This window comes from Mandrillus leucophaeus, unplaced genomic scaffold, assembly GCF_000951045.1.
Source record: "Mandrillus leucophaeus isolate KB7577 unplaced genomic scaffold, Mleu.le_1.0 Scaffold228, whole genome shotgun sequence".
NCBI lineage: Eukaryota > Metazoa > Chordata > Mammalia > Primates > Cercopithecidae > Mandrillus > Mandrillus leucophaeus.
This window is the reverse complement of record NW_012102343.1, coordinates 1,391,949-1,410,321: the sequence shown is the minus strand read 5'-3', so window position 1 is coordinate 1,410,321 and position 18,373 is coordinate 1,391,949. Positions and strand designations below refer to the sequence as shown.

The following is an 18,373-nucleotide window of genomic DNA, read 5'->3' as shown; positions in this document are numbered from 1 at the left end:
GAGGCAGGCAGATCACCTGAGGTCAGGAGTTCAAGAGCAGCCTGGCCAACATGATGAAACCCTGTCTCTACTAAAAATACAAAAAATAGCCAGGTGTGGTAGGCGAGTGCCTGTAATCCCAGCTACTTAGGATGCTGAGGCAGGAGAATTGCTTGAACCCGGGAAGTGGAGGTTGCAGTGAGCCAAGATCACACCACTGCAATCCAGCCTGGGTGACAGAGCAAGACTCCGTCTCAAAAAAAAAAAAAAGGAAGAAAACAGAGTCCCAAGCTGGTGATGATTCTATCATTACCACCACTTATGAAGGACCTGGATCCATGAAAAGACCTTACCCACTTTAGCTCTGACCCCTTCAGTCTTTGGAGGTGAATATTAGTCTCCCTGATATTCAGTGGAGGAAACTGGGGAGCGGATAGGGGTTTTGCACCCAGCTAGGTCCTCCCTAATACATTTGCCCATTCCAGGTCCCAGCTGCAGGGCAGCCATGAGCCTGGTGGCCTGCGAGTGCCTGCCCAGCCCCGGCCTGGAGCCTGAGCCTTGCTCACGAGCACGGTCCCAGGCTCGCGTGTACCTGGAGCAGATTCGCAACAGGGTGGCTCTGGGGGCATCTGACGTGACAAAGCGTGACTATCTGGTGGATGCGGCCACGCAGATCCGGCTGGCCCTGGAGCGCGACGTTGGTGAAGACTATGAGGCGGCCTTCAACCACTATCAGAATGGCGTGGACGTGCTGCTCCGTGGCATACACGGTGAGGACTGGGGCTGGGGTGAGTGGGGAAGGGCCAGTGCAGGACTCCTCCTGTCATCCATCTGTCCTGTCCTCTGTCCATTTGTACTGGGTGAGCAGGGCACTATGCTGGCCTGCAGGGCCTCCGTGAAGGACAATGATAGCTGGCACTTATTAAGCTGTTCCTACGTGCCAGGCACCATTCTAAGGGGCTTCATGTAGATTCATTCATCTGAGCGTCACAGTAATAGAAATTACTGTATATGTTGTTGTGTGTTGTTCCAAGTACACGGAACCATTTTTTAAATTCTCGTGTTCCAGATGAGGAAGCTGAGGCCTGGGGCAGTTCAATAGCTCGCTCGAGGTTCCACAGCTATCAAGTGGCAGAGCTGGGGTTTGACTTCACAGGCTGTGTACTTGGCCTTCCACACCTGACTGCTTGTCCCTGGAGCTGGGCTGGGCTCCTGCCCTCTGGGAGTTTGCATTCTAGTGGGGGGAGACTGATGAGTTGATTTGGACCATTATAGTCTCAGGTAGGAAGAGGATTAGGGGGGAAGTGAAGAGAGGAAAGAGGGAAACTGAGGTCAGACTGGGCTGGCCTAGAGCATTTTCTAGATGTTAGATCTCTAATCTGAGCACTGGAGAATGGTAGGTGCGTTATCCAGCTGAAGGACTGGCTAGAGTCCCAGAGAGAGAACAGTCAAGGCCTAGAGGTGAGAGGGGAGGTCCCTCCAGGGCAGCATGAGGAACTTCCATGCCAGGGGAGAGGCTGGTGGCCAGGCTTGGGGTGGCCACTGGGCCCTTCCTGCCCTCTGGCTGAAGAGACCCCTCAAGCCTGGGCTTCCAGTCTGTCCAGTCAATTCCTTTATCCTGGTCCCCACCCTAGCCTTCTTCACACTGGGCATCAGAGATGGAAGAAGCAATGTTCTCTGGAATCTTCTGTCCCCTCCTCTGAAAAAAAATGGATGGGGAAATCTCCACCCTGTCCCTTTCCAGGGTGTGACAGCTGCCAGCAAGGCGGTGGGTGCTAACGGTGAAGTGTTGTCTGCTGAGGAGTGACCCTGGTTCCTAACCTCCTCCTGCCATTTCCCTTCCTCCTCCTTCCTGGCTGGTCCCCCACCCCAGAGGAGGGGCTCACGAAGCAATCTGGGGGCAGAATCTGCCGAACCAGGCTTAGAAACAGGAGCTCCCTCCTCTGGAGAGCAGAGGGCAGGCAATGGGAGCTAGAACTCCAGTTCTCCAAGGCTGTGGCTGGGGACCCTGGTGACCCTCGTCCCCCACAGTTGACCCCAACAAGGAGCGACGTGAGGCTGTGAAGCTGAAAATTACCAAGTACCTGCGGCGGGCAGAGGAGATCTTCAACTGCCACCTGCAGCGGCCGCTGGGCAGTGGAGCCAGCCCCAGCACGGTGAGGAGACCCCCTGCCCAAAGGCCTGAGCAGGAGAAGGGCTCTGAGGGGAGACTGCGGAGGCCCCGACACCCACAGGCCGGCCCTGGGCTGCAGGGCAGAGGCCGGCAGTGGAGATCGTTAGTTGGGCTGGAGTGTGCCAGGGAGGCCCATCATCTTCTCCTCCTGGCTTCCTCTCTCTCCCATGCCTCATGGCTCATTCATTTTCAAACAACTCACTGAGTCATCTCCAGTCCAGTCTGCCTCCCTCACAGAGCACTTGCGATGCGTGCACATATACATCTGCCAGCCTTGCACACAGTTCAGTTTACACGCTTACGTGTGTCCACACTCAGAGTCTCCTGATTCTGTCTCTGTTGTGAACTGGCGTGCAATTTGGAACAGACCCTGATACCCACAAGTGCACACACACTCTCCCCATATGGCTTTCTCTAAACCAGTAAGTGCTTAGTGAGGGTGGAAAATGCATGCGTGCTTCTTACCCCACGGATGCTTGCACTCACACAACCCTTCTTGGCTCATTGCATCTTGTACGGCTGCCTTTCCCCAGAGTACGTGCTTGGTCTACAAAGCATGTTCTGTGAGACTCACAGGTTCCCAGGTTATTTCCCTACCCCCACCTTGGGAGCTTCTGCATTTTTTGAGATGGAGTCTCGCTTTGTCACCCAGGCTGGAGTACCGTGGCATGATCTTGGCTCACTGCAACCCTCCACCTCCCGGGTTCAAGCGATTCTCCTGCCTCAGCCTCCCAAGTAGCTGGGATTACAGGCAGGCGCCACCACGCCCGGCTAACTTTTGTATTTTAGTAGAGATGGGGTTTCACCATGTTGGCCAGGCTGATCTCAAACTCCTGACCTCAAGTGATCTGCCCGCCTCGGCCTCCCAAAGTGTTAGGATTACAGTTGTGAGCCACTGCGCCTGGCCTAGATGGGGCTTTTGAGAGGGGACTTCTGAAGCCCAGAGAACATGGGCCTTGGGTGGGCTGAGCAGGGAAGTTGGCTTGACCACCCTGGACCAGTATGGGTACCTGTCAGTCGAGGCCAGCTTTTCCACCCAGCTTGCCCCTGTGGGGTGGGGCCTGCCTGTACCCCTGCCCTCCCTACTGCTCTCCTTGCATCCAGAAGCTCCTGCCTGATGCCTGGTGAGAAGGCCATGGCCAAGGAGGGCTTGGCTCTGAGGCTGCGTGTGGCCTGTCTCCCTCCTCTGCAGGGTTTCAGCAGCCTGAGGCTCCGGCCCATCCGCACGCTGAGCTCTGCTGTGGAGCAGCTGAGGGGCTGCAGGGTGGTCGGGGTCATCGAGAAGGTGAGTGAGTGGACACTTGCCCTGCAGGAGGGAAACAGGGTATGCAATTTGGGGTGGTAGTGGGGAGAGAGATGTGATGTGCTGAAAGCAGGTTGTAGCAGTGGCCCCCACTCCTCCAGAGGAGGTGGGCAGGGTCAGAGGGGAGTGCAGTTGTGTCCAGCAGTTCCCACCTCTCCCCCATCCCCAACACGCATGACTCTGGTCCTAGGTCCTGGAGAGGAAAATACAGGGAACGAGAAGAGGCCAATTGGCCAGGCACAGTGGCTCACACCTTGAATCCCAGCACTTTGGGAGGCCAAGGCAAGAGGATTGCTTGAGCCCAGGAGTTAGAGGCCAGCCAGGGCAACATAACAAGACCCCATCTCAAATAAAATAAAATATAAAATTAAAATAAAATAAAATATAAAAAGAAGAGGCAGACAGGCCCTTTCCACAGCCCTGCAGCTCAGACCCAGAAAACCTGCTCCTTGGGAGAGTTGGGACAGAAACTGCAGGAGGAGTGAGGAGCTGTGCCCAGGGCGCTCTGCCAGCCCTCGAGGCCGTGCTCACGCCCACTTCCCGCTTCCCACAGCACCCCCACCACACTCACCCTGAACCCCAGGGCTGCAGCCAAGGCACTCCACCGAGCAGAGCTGGGGACTTCCTGCGGCTGGGACGTGCTCAACTCCAGAAACCTGTCCAGAGAGGGCCCGCGCTGGCCCTTCCTTGCCCAGGCCCTTGGCAGGTCTACCCTTTTTTACTCTCCTGACCTAACTATAACTTTACCCTGTCTCAATCCCATCTTGCGTGCTTTGCCTTAGTCAGGGCAGACAAGAAGATAGGAGGCGACGTCTCAACCCTTACTCAGGACACTCGTTGTTAGAGTGAGGAAATCAGAAGGATAGAGAATGAGGTCAGATGAGAGTCCAGCCAGTATGAGGTTCCCCTCTTCCCCGAACCCTGGAATAGTCACCCAAGAAGTTCTTTACCAAGCTGGCTAAATGGAGAGCGTCCTAAAAATACAGATGCCCAAGAATCTGTTATTTAACATACTCGCTGGGTGATTTTGGTGGATCTAGGGGCCCGCAGAGAAAAGGAGACAGTCCTGTGCTTCCCACAGGCAAGAGGATGACCTGCTGCCCGCGGGAAGGCCCCGTGCTGGGCACCACCCCAGGTGGCCACAGGCAAGCCGCCTGCTCTCTGAGCTGTGGTTTCATCCTCTGGAAAGTGAGATGAGAATTCTCTGTCTATGGGGTGATCTGGGAGGTAAAACAATTTTGGGGAAAGACCTGACACATGCTATGACACTGATTACATGTTTGATGGCTCTAAATACAAGTGACAGGAGTGAGCTGGGAGGCACGCACGCCCCTGTTCCCGGGCCTTACTCTGGCTGCTTCTCCTGGGTCCCTGGGGCAGGCCCCAGACTGTCAGCGCAGGCCCTGCCAGCTTCCATCTGCCATGGTCCCCTCCCCAGTGCTCGAGTGTCAGTGGCCACGACCCAACCTTGGCTGAGCACAGCTGCTCCCAGGGACCGGCTGGGAGGTGACTGACACCGTGCCTCCCAGTAAGATCCTGCTGAACCATACGTGTTATGGCAAGAGGGGTTCTGAGCTGAGTATGACAGGAAAACAGTGAGTTAAAGTTATGTTGCTTTGTTTTTTTAATGATAGGAGTTCTTAGAGTTTGTAGATGCAGATGTACACTATGACACAGAATTCCCCAAACTTGTTTAGCCTCAGGAAAGTGGTTTAGGAATCTGGTGTATCGAGGCCCCTGCAGATGGAAAGCACAAATTAAGGCCAAGCCCAACCATTCTTTTTTTTTTTTTTTGGACAGTCTCGCTCTGTAGCTCAGGCTGGAGTGCAGTGGCGTGATCTCAGCTCACTGCAGCCTCGACCTACCAGGCTCAAGCAATCCTCCCAGCTCAGCCTCCTGAGTAGCTGGGACCACAGTCTCAAGCCCTGCTAATTTCTTCTATTTTTTGTAGGGCGATCTCTCTGTGTTGCCCAGACTGGTCTCAAACTCCTTGCCTCAGGTGATCCTCCACCTCCGTTTAGGCCTCCCAAAGCGCTCGGGATTACAGGCATGAGCCACTGGCCCGCCCCATTCTATTTCAGGGCTGCCCTTCTGTTTTTTGTTTTTTATCCTGTCTGGGGTACTCAACTTAAGGACTTCACCTCCCTCCTGAGATTCTACTTCCTTTCCCTGTGTCATGCCCAAGCCATCACTTTCCCCAAATTAGGAAAGGTGTTACTACCCCTGGGCCTGGCTCCCTGCAGCCAGACTTGGATATACTGTCACCCTGTTCCATTCCACAGCTCTGCCCAGACAGATCCGGGGAGGTGGGCAGTGCCAGCCTGCAGCAGCCCTCAGGCCCAGGGAGGAAGCAAAGGGCTTGCTCGGGATGATGCTTGAGTGATCCCTAACGTGTCTGGCTGTTGGGATAACTATAGGGGCTGAAGAGATGGTGGCAGGGAGCAGTGAGGTGGGTGGATCGGGACTTGGGAAGCAGCCAGAATACCCGAGGGCCTGGCCTCAGAGCCTGGGGGCCAGGGAGACGTCACCGGTGTTTGCTGAGCCTCATGCAGGAGCCAGGCTCTGAGATGGGGTGGAGGAAGATAAAGAAGGTCATCCAAGTCACTTCTTTTATTTGGCTTAAACACAGGGTGTTGTTTGTTTGTTTGTTTGTTTGTTTGTTTTTTAGTTGTTACCAACATTTAAAAATGTGCAGATTCTTATAAAAGTCCAGATTTCCTGCTTCTCTTGAAAAAATCAGATCTGGAAACGCTCGGCTCCCATTCCCCTGTGGCAGCAGGGAATGAAGGAGGATATGCCTGCTTTAGACAGGGCACCAGCCCTCCCGTCTGCGCCTCCACCCTGCCCCTTTGCTCACATACCTGGCCCCTGTGGGCCTTTGAGTTTAAGAACTTGTTTGAAATCTTTAGGCTTGTTTGTTCCATGGGAGATTCCTCCTGGGATTTTGATACTTTGTGCATCTTTAAAGAAGAGGTTTACCATGTTTCACCAAACTTTAATGGTCCCTCTGTCCCAAGAATTCAGTGGGTCTCTTTATTTACAACAATCACTCTTTTTGCCTTCCATCTTCCCAAATGGAAAGCTCACCCACCAGTTGTACAGAACCTTCTCATTTACAGAGCTGTGGCAGTAAATCCTCACAGTCACCATGGGGGAGCAAAGGCTTATATGGTGCTGTTCAACACGGTAGTCACTAGCCACATAAGCCTCTCTGCATTCATATTCATTACCAACGAAGTCATCTGTGTCTCAGTTCATCAGTCACATTTCAAGTGTTCAATGGCCCCATGTGGCTACTGGCTTCCATATTGGACAGTGCAGACGTATAATCCTGCCATCGTGATAAGAAGTTCAATTGGACAGTGCTGCATTTTAATAATTGTCCTACAGAGAATTAAACTGAGGTTCAAAGAATTCAACGGGGCTGGGCTCGGTGGCACACACCTGTAATCCCAACACTTTGGGGAGCTGAGGTGGGTGGATCACCAGAGGTCAGGAGTTCGAGACCAGCCTGACCAACATGGTGAAACCCCGTCTCTACTGAAAATACAAAATTAGCCAGGTGTGGTGGCGCATGCCTGTAATCCCAGCTACTCGGGAGGCTGAGGCAGGAGAATCGCTTGAACCTGGGAGGCGTAGATTGCAATGAGCTGAGATCACACCACTGCACTCTAGCCTGGGCAACGACAGTAAAACTCCGTCTCAAAAATAAACAAACAAACAAAGAAGTAGACTGGGCGCGGTGGCTCACACCTATAATCCCAGTACTTTGGGAGGCCGAGGCAGGTAGATCACCTGAGGTCAGGAGTTCAAGACCAGCCTGGCCAACATGGCGAAACCCCATCTCTACTAAAAATACAAAATTTAGCTGGGCATGGTGGTGCGTGCCTGTAAGCCCAGCTACTAGGGGGCCGAGGCAGGAGGATTGCTTGAACCTGGGAGGTGGAGGTTACAGTGACCTGAGATCACGTCACTGTACTCCAACCTGGGCAACAGAGTGAGACTCCATCTCAAAATAAATAAATAAATATAAATAAATAAATAAATAAGTCAAGGGACTAGACAGTCCTCTGTCCCCCAAACCACTGAGTAAAAGGGGTTTCTTGTTTGGTTGAATGAATGGGAAAATGCCCCCTACTTTGCTGCCCTTTTGAAATATAATGAAAGAAAAAGGAGAAGAAAAAAAAAATCCCCTGAATCCTACCTAACTCCAAGATAATCACTGTTAATGTTTTAGTCTAATTCTTTCTGGATACTGAGGTTGGTTTTAGTATGTTTTTAGCAGAAATCTTTCAGTGTATGGATCAAGGTTTATTTCTGGCTTCCTCAGCCTTCCCTCCTTCGCTGGTTTTTTTGGACTCTGTCAATCAGAGGCCGTTGCCCGGGACAAGGTGGCGGGGAATCCCACTTGGCAAGGGACGGTGGGGAATTATCCGGGGTGTCAGAATTTGTGGGAAACTCTGTTCTCCTAAATGACTCCAGAGTTTTCTTCCTTGCTTTTTCAAATATTGCACAAGTTTGGTCAGGGAGCCAAGCCCAGGCTGGACTCAGTCTCTGGCTGTTGGAGGAGAGACCTCTGGTGGTCGGAGAGGACTCCCTGCTCCTGCTGCGAAAAGGATCCTGGGCGCTCGTGTAGCCCACTGCCTTCCTTTCACTGGTGATGGAGAAACAGGCTCAGGAGGGAAGGCCCGTGCCAGGGTCACCTGGTTGTGCTCTCAGTTCCAGTAAAGTCTGCAGGGTTCTGGGATCAACCTGCCTGGGTTCAAGTCCTGACTTGACCACTTTTTAGCAGTGGGACAGTAGGCCACATAACCTCTTTGAGGCTCAGGCCTGAATTTTGGCAGGATTGTGGGGATAAAGTTAAACAACCTATGTAAAGTGCTTGGCACAGAGTAAGCACTTTATAGCCAGGGTGGGCTTCCCCTCAGATGACACTGGTAATAATCACGACAGGTTGTCAAAGGTGTGTTCTGCGGCAGGTGCAGGCTGCTGCTGTGCCTGAATCACCTGCTTTAACAGAATCCTCTTCATGACCCCCTGAAGGAAGTGCTGCTATGACCCCATTTTGTACTTAAAAGGAGCAAGATTCAGAGAGGCCATGTGACTTGGCACATGTGATCCCTGACATTCTCACAGCTTTTCCATTCACCAAGGGCTTTCTTGGTTTTTTGTTTTTTGTTTTGTTTTGTTTTTCAGATGGAGTCTCTCTCCGTTGCCCAGACTAGAGTGCAGTGGCATGATCTAGGCTCACTGCAACTCCGCCTCCCGAGTTCAAGTGATTCTCCTACTTCAGTTTCCCAGGTAGCTGGGATTACAGGTGTGCACCACCACACCCAGCTAATTTTTGTATTTTTAGTAGAGATGGGGTTTCACCATGTTGGCCAGACTGGTTTTGAACTCCTGACCTCAGGTGATCCACCCGCCTTGGCCTCCCAAATTGTGGGGATTACAGGCCTGAGCCACCACACCCGGCCCTCACCAAGGGCTTTCTGTATGGCTTCAACAATCCAGAGATGTAGGGAAGGTGGGCATTTGGAATTCCTGGTTGGTAGATGAGAAAATCAATTCAATTTGCCCAAGATCGAAGCCCAGTGCCCCTTCCCCTACCCTGATCCCAAGCTGTGGCCTTCCTCACTGCCCACTAGCCTGGCCTCAGGACCCAGTTCCCACCCCCCACCATGACTGGCCACGGCCTCCCTGGGGAATGTCTGCAGGGCAGGCCAGCAGCCAAGGAGTCACAACCCCAGGGTGTGGGCCTTGCCTCCACACGCCCTCACCTGGGCTGAATCCTCTGTTCCCGCCCTCGACGTACCTGTGTGCCCGCTCCTCCTGCTGGGGCCCGCCCCTGCCCACCACGCAGATGAGAAAAGGGCCCTACTCCAAACACGACCCTGACCTTGCAATTGACAGCCTCTGCCTCTAGTGGAGACCAACACAAGAAGAGGCTGCTCTCCAAGGAAAGCCTCCAAGAGGACTTTACTTATTTGTTTGTAATTTTTATTTGCAGTCAGGAGTACATATGCAGGTTTTTCACATAGATAAACTTGCGTCGTGGGGGTCTGTGTAAATGAAGGGGGTGGAGTGGAGTGGGGAAGAGGCCTGAACGCAGCATGCCAAGCCCACACAACGTGGCTGCGCTGGGGAGAGCTGGAGTCAGCTCAGAGCTGTGGCTTCCTCAATTGTAAAGCAAGAGATCAGAGGCCGGGCGCAGTGGCTTATGTCTGTAATCCCAACACTTTGGGAGGCCGAGGCCAGCGGATCACAAGGTGAGGAGATCGAGACCATCCTGGCTAACACAGTGAAACCCCGTCTCTACTAAAAAATACGAAAAATTAGCTGGGCGTGGTGGCAGGCACCTGTAGTCCCAGCTGCTTGGGAGGCTGAGGCAGGAGAATGGCATGAACCCAGGAGGCGGAGCTTGCAGTGAGACGAGATCGCGCCACTGCACTCCAGCCTAGGCGGCAGAGCGAGACTCTGTCTCAAAAAAAAAAAAAAGAGATCAGGGGAAGTGACTGGCTCTGAGGTCCCTTCCAGCCGTGACACCTCAGACCCTGCAGGATGGTGGGGCTCTGGCCAAGGCCTTGGGTGAGGGGTTGATCTCTGGGGGTCCAGGTGGAACAGGGCTTCTCAGTTGATCTCTGGGGGTCCAGGTGGAACAGGGCTTCTCAGCCCTCCCCTTAGGTGATGTGAGGCTTGGCCCAGCATGGGCAGGGCGTTCTTCTCGCATCACACACACACGGAGCCGAGGCTCGGGCTGCTCGCAGTGTGTGTGTCCAGCACCTACTACATCCCTGCACTGTGCAGGGCTCCGGGAATACAGAGCTCACAGTCCAGTGGGGAGACAGATTAGACAGTGTGAAGAGGCTCTCCTGAGGGTGAACTAAGAGAGCACTGGAGACAGATTAGCGACCCCAGCCCCCGTAATCTTGGGAAGGCTTCCTGGAGGAGGCAGCATCTGAGACCACAGGTCTAGCAGGGGTGGATGAGCAGGATAGGATCGATGTCCGCTTCAGGAGTGCCATCAAAGCCCGCTCTCCCTGCCCTGCCACTGGAGTGAGCCAGCCTCAGTGGAGGAACCTGGGAGGGGGTCAGGCTGGGGTCACGGAGCCCCAGGAGCTAGCACATGCCTTAACCAGTGCCTCTTGGACTTTGGCAGGTGCAGCTGGTCCAGGACCCGGAAACAGGAGGGACCTTTGTGGTGAAGGCAGGTGCCACCCTCCCCCTGCCACTCTGCATTCCCCTTGGATCTTTCTCAGGGCTCTTGGAAACTCCTACCCAGAACCTGCATTAGAAGCCTACACTCCCTCCGCCAAAAGCTGCTTGTTCTACCCGAACATGCCCCGCTTTCCAGATGGACACACATGCACATTACACACACACAAATACACAAACACACAAATACACACATGCACACACACTGCCCCCTCTTTGGCTAGAGGGTGGAGGACCCGGATTCTACAGGGGCAATGGGGGTAAGGACAGGTCAGGAACTGAGGGAGGCATTTGCTCCACCCTCATTCGGGTGCCCCTGAAGCCAGGGCTAGGAGGTCCCCTAACAGCAGCAGTCTCTGGCCTGTCCCTGGCTGATCTGCCTGCCCTGCCCCTCCCAGAGCCTACCCAGGTGCCACATGGTGAGCCGGGAGCGGCTGACCATCATCCCACACGGAGTCCCCTACATGACAAAGCTGCTTAGGTACTTCGTGAGCGAGGACTCCATCTTCCTGCACCTGGAGCATGTGCAAGGTGAGCAGGCCTGGGGGCCCCTGTCAGCTCCCCAGGACTTTGGGATATGTTGTCAATTCTTAAAATGCTGAGCCCTGGCAGGGCGTGGTGGCTCATGCCTATAATCCCAGCACTTTGGGAGGCCGAGGCAGGCGGATCAGCTGAGGTCAGGAGTTCCAAACCAGCCTGGCCAACATGGTGAAACCCTGTCTTTACTAAAAATACAAAAACTAGCCAGGGGTGCTTGTGCGTGCCTGTAATCCCAGCTACTTGGGAGACGGAGGCAGGAGAATGACTTGAACCTAAGAGGTGGAGGTTGCAGTGAGCCAAGATCATGCCGCTGCACTCTAGCCTGGGCAACAAAGCAAGACTCTGCCTCAAAAAAAAAAAAAAGCTGAGACCTGGGGAGGGGTGGAACTTGCACCAGATGTACAGCACAGACCAGGGGACGCGGCCTTTCTGGAGGCCAGTCAGGCTGTTGTGGGCCTGTGTGCGGTGCCAAGGGGGCAGGGGACATCCTGGGGAGGATGCCCACATCGTGGGTGGGCATGAGAATCGAAACTGTCTCCTCTGTCGCTGTTTCCTCCTGCGTTGGCTCTTTTAATTTTTCTGGACTGTGCCGATCCCTTGGGAGTGGCCAGACAGGGTGGTGGTGACTGAAGTTATGATTGTATTGATGACTTTTTAAAGTGAGGTCCACATCTGGGGTCATGACACATAGTCATCATCAGTCTGTGCCTGGCCTTCTTTAAATTTCTTTATATCAGTCTCCCTAAAAACAGTGTTCACATTAGTGAACCCACCACCCAAACCACAGACACTGGCAGTGCTGGACATCTGTCGGTGGTGTGCCAGTTTGTGAGGCTGGGCCCGCTTTAGGTGGGTCAAGAGGAGGGCAGAGGGCATTCTAAGCTGAGGGGTGGGAGGGAGCAGAGGTGAGGGGCTGAACTAGGCCCGGACACCCAGAGGCAGAAAGTCTGTGCCCAAGACAGGGGAGGCAGGAGTGGGAACGGGCCCTGGCATCCATGCTCTTTTTCTCCCTGTCCCCACGCTCACCGCTCCCTCTGCATGGCCCAGGAGGCACTCTCTGGTCCCACCTGCTCTCCCAGGCGAACCCCCGACATTCTGGGCTCAGCTCTGGCTCTACCCAGGAGAGGATGAAGGCTCAGCTCAACCCCCACCTCAACCTCCTGACCCCAGCGAGGCTCCCCTCAGGCCACACCCCTGACCAGGACAGAATCGCCCTGGAGCCTCCTAGGACTTCTCCGAGCCTTCCCCTAGCCGGGGAGGCCCCATCCACCAGACCCCAGAGGGAGGCTGAAGGTGAACCCACAGCCAGGACCAGCACCTCTGGCTCCTCGGACCTTCCAAAGGCCCCAGGTGGCCACCTGCGCCGTCAAGCTAGGCGGGCTGGCCAGAAGTCAGACGCTGGGCCCCCTCAGGGACTCACTTGGGTTCCCGAGGGGACCGGCCTGGTGCTAGGGGGCTGTGGCCGAGGCACGGATCAGAGCTGCCTGTCAGCAGATGGGGCCGGCCGGGGCTGTGGCAGGGCCACCTGGAGTGTGAGAGAGGAGCAGGTGAAGCAGTGGGCGGCAGAGATGCTGGTGGCATTGGAGGCACTGCATGAGCAGGGAGTGCTGTGCCGGGACCTCCACCCCGGGAACCTGCTCCTGGACCAGGCAGGTAGGTGACCTCCCCACCCCTCAGGGGGGCAGCCCCCAAAGCCTCCTCAGGCAGAGGACGAGAGATCCCCAAAGTCGAGGGGACCTCCAAGGTTGTCTTCTCCTCCCTGGCCCCAGCCGGCCTTTCAGTGGGCCTAGGCCGGAGTCTGTTGGCTGAGGCTCCTGGGAGTACCCTGTGGGCTCTGTGGGCCTCAGGGTGCTGTGCCCCTGCAGAGGTTCTGCCCAGCAAGGCCATTGGCTCCTACCACATGACTGTTGGGGGAAGCCCTGGAACCCCCTCCCCTATGTCAGCTGTCCTCAATCTTTGTCCCCTCCTTTTTCCTCCTACACACTGGAGGTCACATCCGGCTCACATATTTTGGCCAGTGGTCAGAGGTGGAGCCCCAGTGCTGCGGGGAGGCCGTGGACAATCTCTACAGCGCCCCAGGCAAGAAGGGGGAGGCCGGGGTGGGCCCTAGCACCTGGGTGCCTTTGTGGGGGTTGCTCCCAGAGTCTGAGAATGACAGAGGGGGTGGGTGGTGTCTGGGTAGGCTGAGGAGAACGGAAGAGGCCCTCTTGGGTGAGGCTGGGACCCGTGTTCTTGTTCCCACAGAGGTGGGTGGGATTTCTGAGCTGACAGAAGCCTGTGACTGGTGGAGCTTTGGGTCTCTACTGTATGAACTGCTGACAGGAATGGTGAGTGGCTGGGCTGGGTGTCGTGCTCTGGTGGGTGCCACTGAGTGTGGGATGGGCCAGGCTTAGTCCAGTCACTCAGTCTGGGCAGAGACTGCCTGACTGTCCTGCCAGCACAGCTGCCCCCAAAGCCGGGGACACACTTAGCACTCCCAACACATTAGTTGGCTATAGCTAAGGAGACTGTCAACTTCTGTGAATGAGAGTAGAGTGGGGTGGTCAGCGAAGGTTTCTGCCAGAGAGAGCCTGGGCCCAGGTGGTGTCAGATTTGGAGGAAGCGCAAAATGTGACACAGCCCTTCTTCCCTGGAATTCTGTTCGATCCTCCTGAGCCCACTGTTCACTCCTCCCACCCATGCCCTCGTGCGCTGCCACTCCCAGACCTTCGCTGGAGGATGGGAGAGAGGGGCTCTTTCACCCAGGCAAGCAGCTGCCCTGTCCAGCCTGGGTCAGCCAAGAGCTCAAAAGATCCCCCGCAAACACTTCAGGAACCTGTGTTTGCAGGTTGCAGTCAGGGCAGGCACTCTTGGGAACAGTAAATGGCTCTGCCTTCTATCCTCCTCACTCATGAGCTCAGCACCACAACTGAGACCAGTTTTGTAGGCAACAAGGGAGAGGCCAAAGTGCATTTGAGCAGGAAATAGCCAGAATGGATGCAGCGTGAACTGAAGTCCAGATCTGACCAGTCCATCCAGGCTCCCTCCTGCTTTCGTCCCATGGCACAGGGCCCCTGAGAGTCCTGGTTGCAATTTCCCGCAGAGTGGCTCTCTCCTTCCTGTCTCCTCTCACCTCTCCAGCCCAGAGCTCCTGGCCTTCCTCCTAGGGGTTCCTGGAAGTTCATACTTCCCTCCAGACAGACCCTCTGCTCCCCAAAGCTGTACCTTTCTGGGGTGTGGAGAGGTCCTATTTTATTTTATTGCCACGCCCCTGCCTTGGCCCCGATGGTAGCATGCTGTGGCCTGCTGCCAAATGAATAGCCAATGTGGATTTTTTAAATAAGGAGAAAAGTTCCATCACTGTTCTCAAGAGTGCCTGCCCTGATTGCAACCCAAGATAGTTGCTTCTAGCAAGCTTGGAGCCAAGACCTAGGTTCAAACCCTGAACTCGGCACAAGTCCCTTTACCTCTCTGGGCCTGTTTCTTGCCTTTCGTGGATAACGTAAAGGCACTGCTTAGCCATCAGGCAGTGTCTGGCCCTAGCAACTATAATCATTGTCATCATCCTCATGGGATGTGACATGGGAAAAAAAAATCCTGGCTGCCACTGTAATGTAGACAGTTCTGGGGTCGCCTCCTCAGAGGCCCTTCCCTGTGTCCTCCCAGGCACTGTCCCAGAACCACCCTTCAGGAATCCAGGCCCACACCCAGCTCCAGCTGCCCGAGTGGCTCAGTCGTCCGGCGGCCTCTCTGCTGACTGAGGTGAGGTGTAGCCCGGCCAGAGGAAGCAGCTGCCTAGCCTGAGAAAGGTGCTGGGAGGGGCACAGAACTGTGTCTGCACCACGTGTGCTTCGTGCTCAGTGTCTGATGTGGATGCAGAGGACAGTAGGGTCAACACATTTCTACATGTTGGTGGCCAACCACCACTAATGTCCCCAGGGTAAAATGTGGGTTCCATGGGCCAGGTTGCCAGGGAGCAGGCCCCCTAGGGGCCATAGTGGTTGGAGTCCCTGGAGGTCACCCCATGCCTTCACAGCCGGAGTGGGGCAGGCCAGCTGACTGGGCCTCTCTCTGCAGCTGCTGCAGTTCGAGCCTACCCGGCGCCTGGGCGTGGGAGAAGGTGGTGTCAGCAAACTCAAGTCCCATCCCTTTTTCAGTACCATCCAGTGGAGCAAACTGGTGGGGTAAGAGGGTAGAGCAGGTGACGGAAGCAGCTGGCCTGGTCTGGATCGCCTCTCCTCCTTGCCTGACACCCAGGGCTGGCCCTCTATCAGCGGGCTTCGGGCGAGGAATGGAGGGCACTGCCTGTCCTACTGGGCTCCCACTGGGACCTCAGAATTATGGCCACCACCCAGGAAGGGTCAGCTCCTGGAAAAGCTGGAGGTGGGGGCAGTCAAGGCTTGCCCTGCTAAGCAGCTTGAACCTTCCACCCATCAGTCAACAGACCCGTTGAGCATGTGGACTCACCATGTTAAAGGCTGCCTTCTGTGGCACTGGCGCTGAGCTCTTGACCACCTGCTGCACCCTACTGTGAGGTGCTGTGACTCACTCACTGCCATGTTGTGCCCTACTCAGGACATCTCTGGAGACACATCTCAGGACACTGATCCACTGGCTCAGTGGACCCAAACCAGACTGTCCTGGCTAGTCCTCTTAGTCACACAATGAGTGGGCCTCTTCCACCAGAAGCTGTTACTGCAGCTGGGGAGGCTCAGAAGCAAGGATGCCATCTGTAGTGTGGGGAGGGATGAGGTAGGGGACAGGAAGACCCCCCCATTCCTGACCATGCCCCCTATCTTGCGATTTCAGACTCGGGAGAGCAAAAGGGAGGGGAAGAAAATAAGAGGAATGGGGGGAGGAAGGAATGCACAGCTCTGCCCCTTAGAGCAAGTCTGAAACCAGAATCAAGAGCCCTTCTCCCCAGTGGGGCCAGCTGTGTGGGGGGAGGGGGGCAGCCTGCCCCAGGGGTGCAAGAGGACAGCAATTCATTCAGCCTCCAGGCCAAAGCAGCTGAGACAAGGTGTGCCCATCAGGATCCCCTCTCAGGCTTTGGCTGTTTACCATGTCACTGCCTACTGTGACTTCATGTCCTTTTGGGATAAGAAACCACAAAACGTATGGAACAACTATCCATGGCTCTTAGCCAGAAACGTCTTGCTTCTGGTCTCTGAAAAACTGGGGTGAGTGGTTGTCCCAAAGACAATCGCCCCCAGTTTGGGGGCTCCTCTCAGGGTTCACCCTGTCACCGGGGTGTGGGACCTGGGAAACTTCCACTAGACTTTTGCCTCCAGCTCCTCCCCGCCAGCATCCCAGTCACCACCAGGTGGCGCTTCCTACATGGTCCACCTGTCTGGCTCTGAAGGCCCAATTCTGTCAGGCCAGACTCCTGTCACTCATGGTGGGGAGACCTGACTTCCTCGGGCTCTTCAGGAGACTGAGACAGAGAGGACAAGCGAAAGCGCAGCCTGTGTATGACTCTCCGCGGTTCACATCCTGCCTCTCCCTGGGGTTTACCTAGTCCCAATAAAGCCTGCTCTGGTCTATGGTGTTCTTGCTTCTTCCATGCAATGACCGCGGCTCACTGGGGCAGTTTGGAAGGCTCCCCCATAGACGCTCCAGAGTGAAGTCAAGAGTGAGCTTGGGGGCTGCCAGGAAGTAGGATGCAGGGCTGGTGGTGAGCAGCATGCCACCTGTGCCCTGGGCCTCAGGGGAAGTGGTGAGGTCAGGAGGAGGACTAGGCTCTGTGGGGAAGAGGATGAAGCAGCCTTGGAAGAGGCTCATGGCCCCTGGGGGAATGCCAGTTGCATCCTCACAGTGACCCCTTGCAACAGAAGGCAGCTCCTGAGAAAACTGAAGCTCAAAGAGGTTAAGGACACCTAGCCAAAGTTGCAAGTTAGTGTTCCTTCTGCTACTCTCCCTGTCAGGCTGGACCACTTCCAACCACTGCTTCATGAAACACAAGTCACTTCTGGAACTTCTGTGCTTCATCCACCCAACGCTACATGTCTGGTACCTTGTTGGGCCCTGAGTTTAGAATACTGTGGGTCCCAGCTCTTATAGTCGACCTCCTTTCGATAGAATGGAGCAAGCAATGCCTATTTTGCAGGTTTACCAGACAAATTAAAGCTTCTAACACCAAGTCCTGTTCTTCCTTTCATTCAACCTAATTTGTTTTTCTATCTACTAGAGCTCTAGTTCTACCCTCTGGGACCCACTTCCCTCCCGTGAGACCTTCACAGAGGGATGGCCTCACCGCAAGAGAGCTCAGCAGACAGGGACTGTGGAAAGGCAAGGCTGTGTTTAAGCCTGGAATCCATCACACCTGCCACCTGCAGTCTAGGTTAGCTACCAACCCTGTATACTCACCCTCACTGACCACTGCTCCTAGGTGGTCATCAACTCTCACCTGTTCATGTGTATTGACCTTGAGCATCTTGGTACATGAGGTAATCAAATCCAAATGAAATGAGATGCTCCCACCCCTCCCAAATCCATCACTGAAATAATGTAAGCCCCCACAAAAAATGCAAGTCTACTGGTGTTTTGAAAGGGCTTCATAAAGATGGTGACCCCAAATTCTCTAGAGTATGGCCTGACAGGCTCAAGGAAGCTAGGGCACTAAGAATGATGCTTTTGAAAACTTAAAAAAAAATAAAATCCTAAGCCCAACCATCTGTATGGACCCCTCCTCTGTCAAGGGCATTCCAAAGTTAACCTGAAAAGCTAGTTCGGGCCATGGTGGGAAGAAGGAGCCAGCCATGCCTCATTATACCCTAAAATAGGCTCCTTAAGTCTGATGAGAAGCATTTACAATCTATTTTCTCTGAAGCCTGCTGGCTGGAGGCTTCATCTGCGTAAAACCTTGGTCTCCACAACTTACTGTAACCCAGACATTACTTTCTATTGATTCCAGGTCTTTAGATAGTAACTCTTTCAATAAATTGCCAATCAGAAAATCTTTGATTCTGCCTATGACAACACCCCTAGGCCTTGAGCTGTCCTCCCTCTACAGACCAAACCACTGTACATCTTACATGTATTTGACTGGTGTCTTATGTCTCACTAAAATGTATTAACTGTGTAAAACTAAGTTGGAGCCAGACCACCTTGAACACATGTTCTCAGGATCTCCTAAAGGTGGTGTCACAGACCATCAGTCACTCACATTTGGCTCAGAATAAATCTCT

General features: G+C 54.5%; 1 protein-coding gene across 2 annotated transcripts in view; it reads left to right on the top strand.

Moving 5' to 3' along the window:
• RPS6KL1 (ribosomal protein S6 kinase-like 1) overlaps positions 1-17,325 on the top strand; it is a 35,728-nt gene extending 18,403 nt beyond the window's left edge. Inside the window, exons 2-11 of one of the 2 annotated variants that reach the window (XM_011981538.1) lie at positions 465-749; positions 2,011-2,135; positions 3,345-3,437; positions 10,612-10,659; positions 11,066-11,198; positions 12,255-12,860; positions 13,197-13,286; positions 13,452-13,534; positions 14,853-14,948; positions 15,264-17,325. In XM_011981538.1, the coding sequence (XP_011836928.1) occupies positions 465-749; positions 2,011-2,135; positions 3,345-3,437; positions 10,612-10,659; positions 11,066-11,198; positions 12,255-12,860; positions 13,197-13,286; positions 13,452-13,534; positions 14,853-14,948; positions 15,264-15,374 (1,670 nt within the window). In that variant the 3' untranslated portion in view covers positions 15,375-17,325. The remainder of the gene's footprint in view (positions 1-464; positions 750-2,010; positions 2,136-3,344; positions 3,438-10,611; positions 10,660-11,065; positions 11,199-12,254; positions 12,861-13,196; positions 13,287-13,451; positions 13,535-14,852; positions 14,949-15,263) is intronic. The other variant, XM_011981539.1, reaches the window with a different exon arrangement.
• Positions 17,326-18,373: the final 1,048 nt, after the last annotated feature.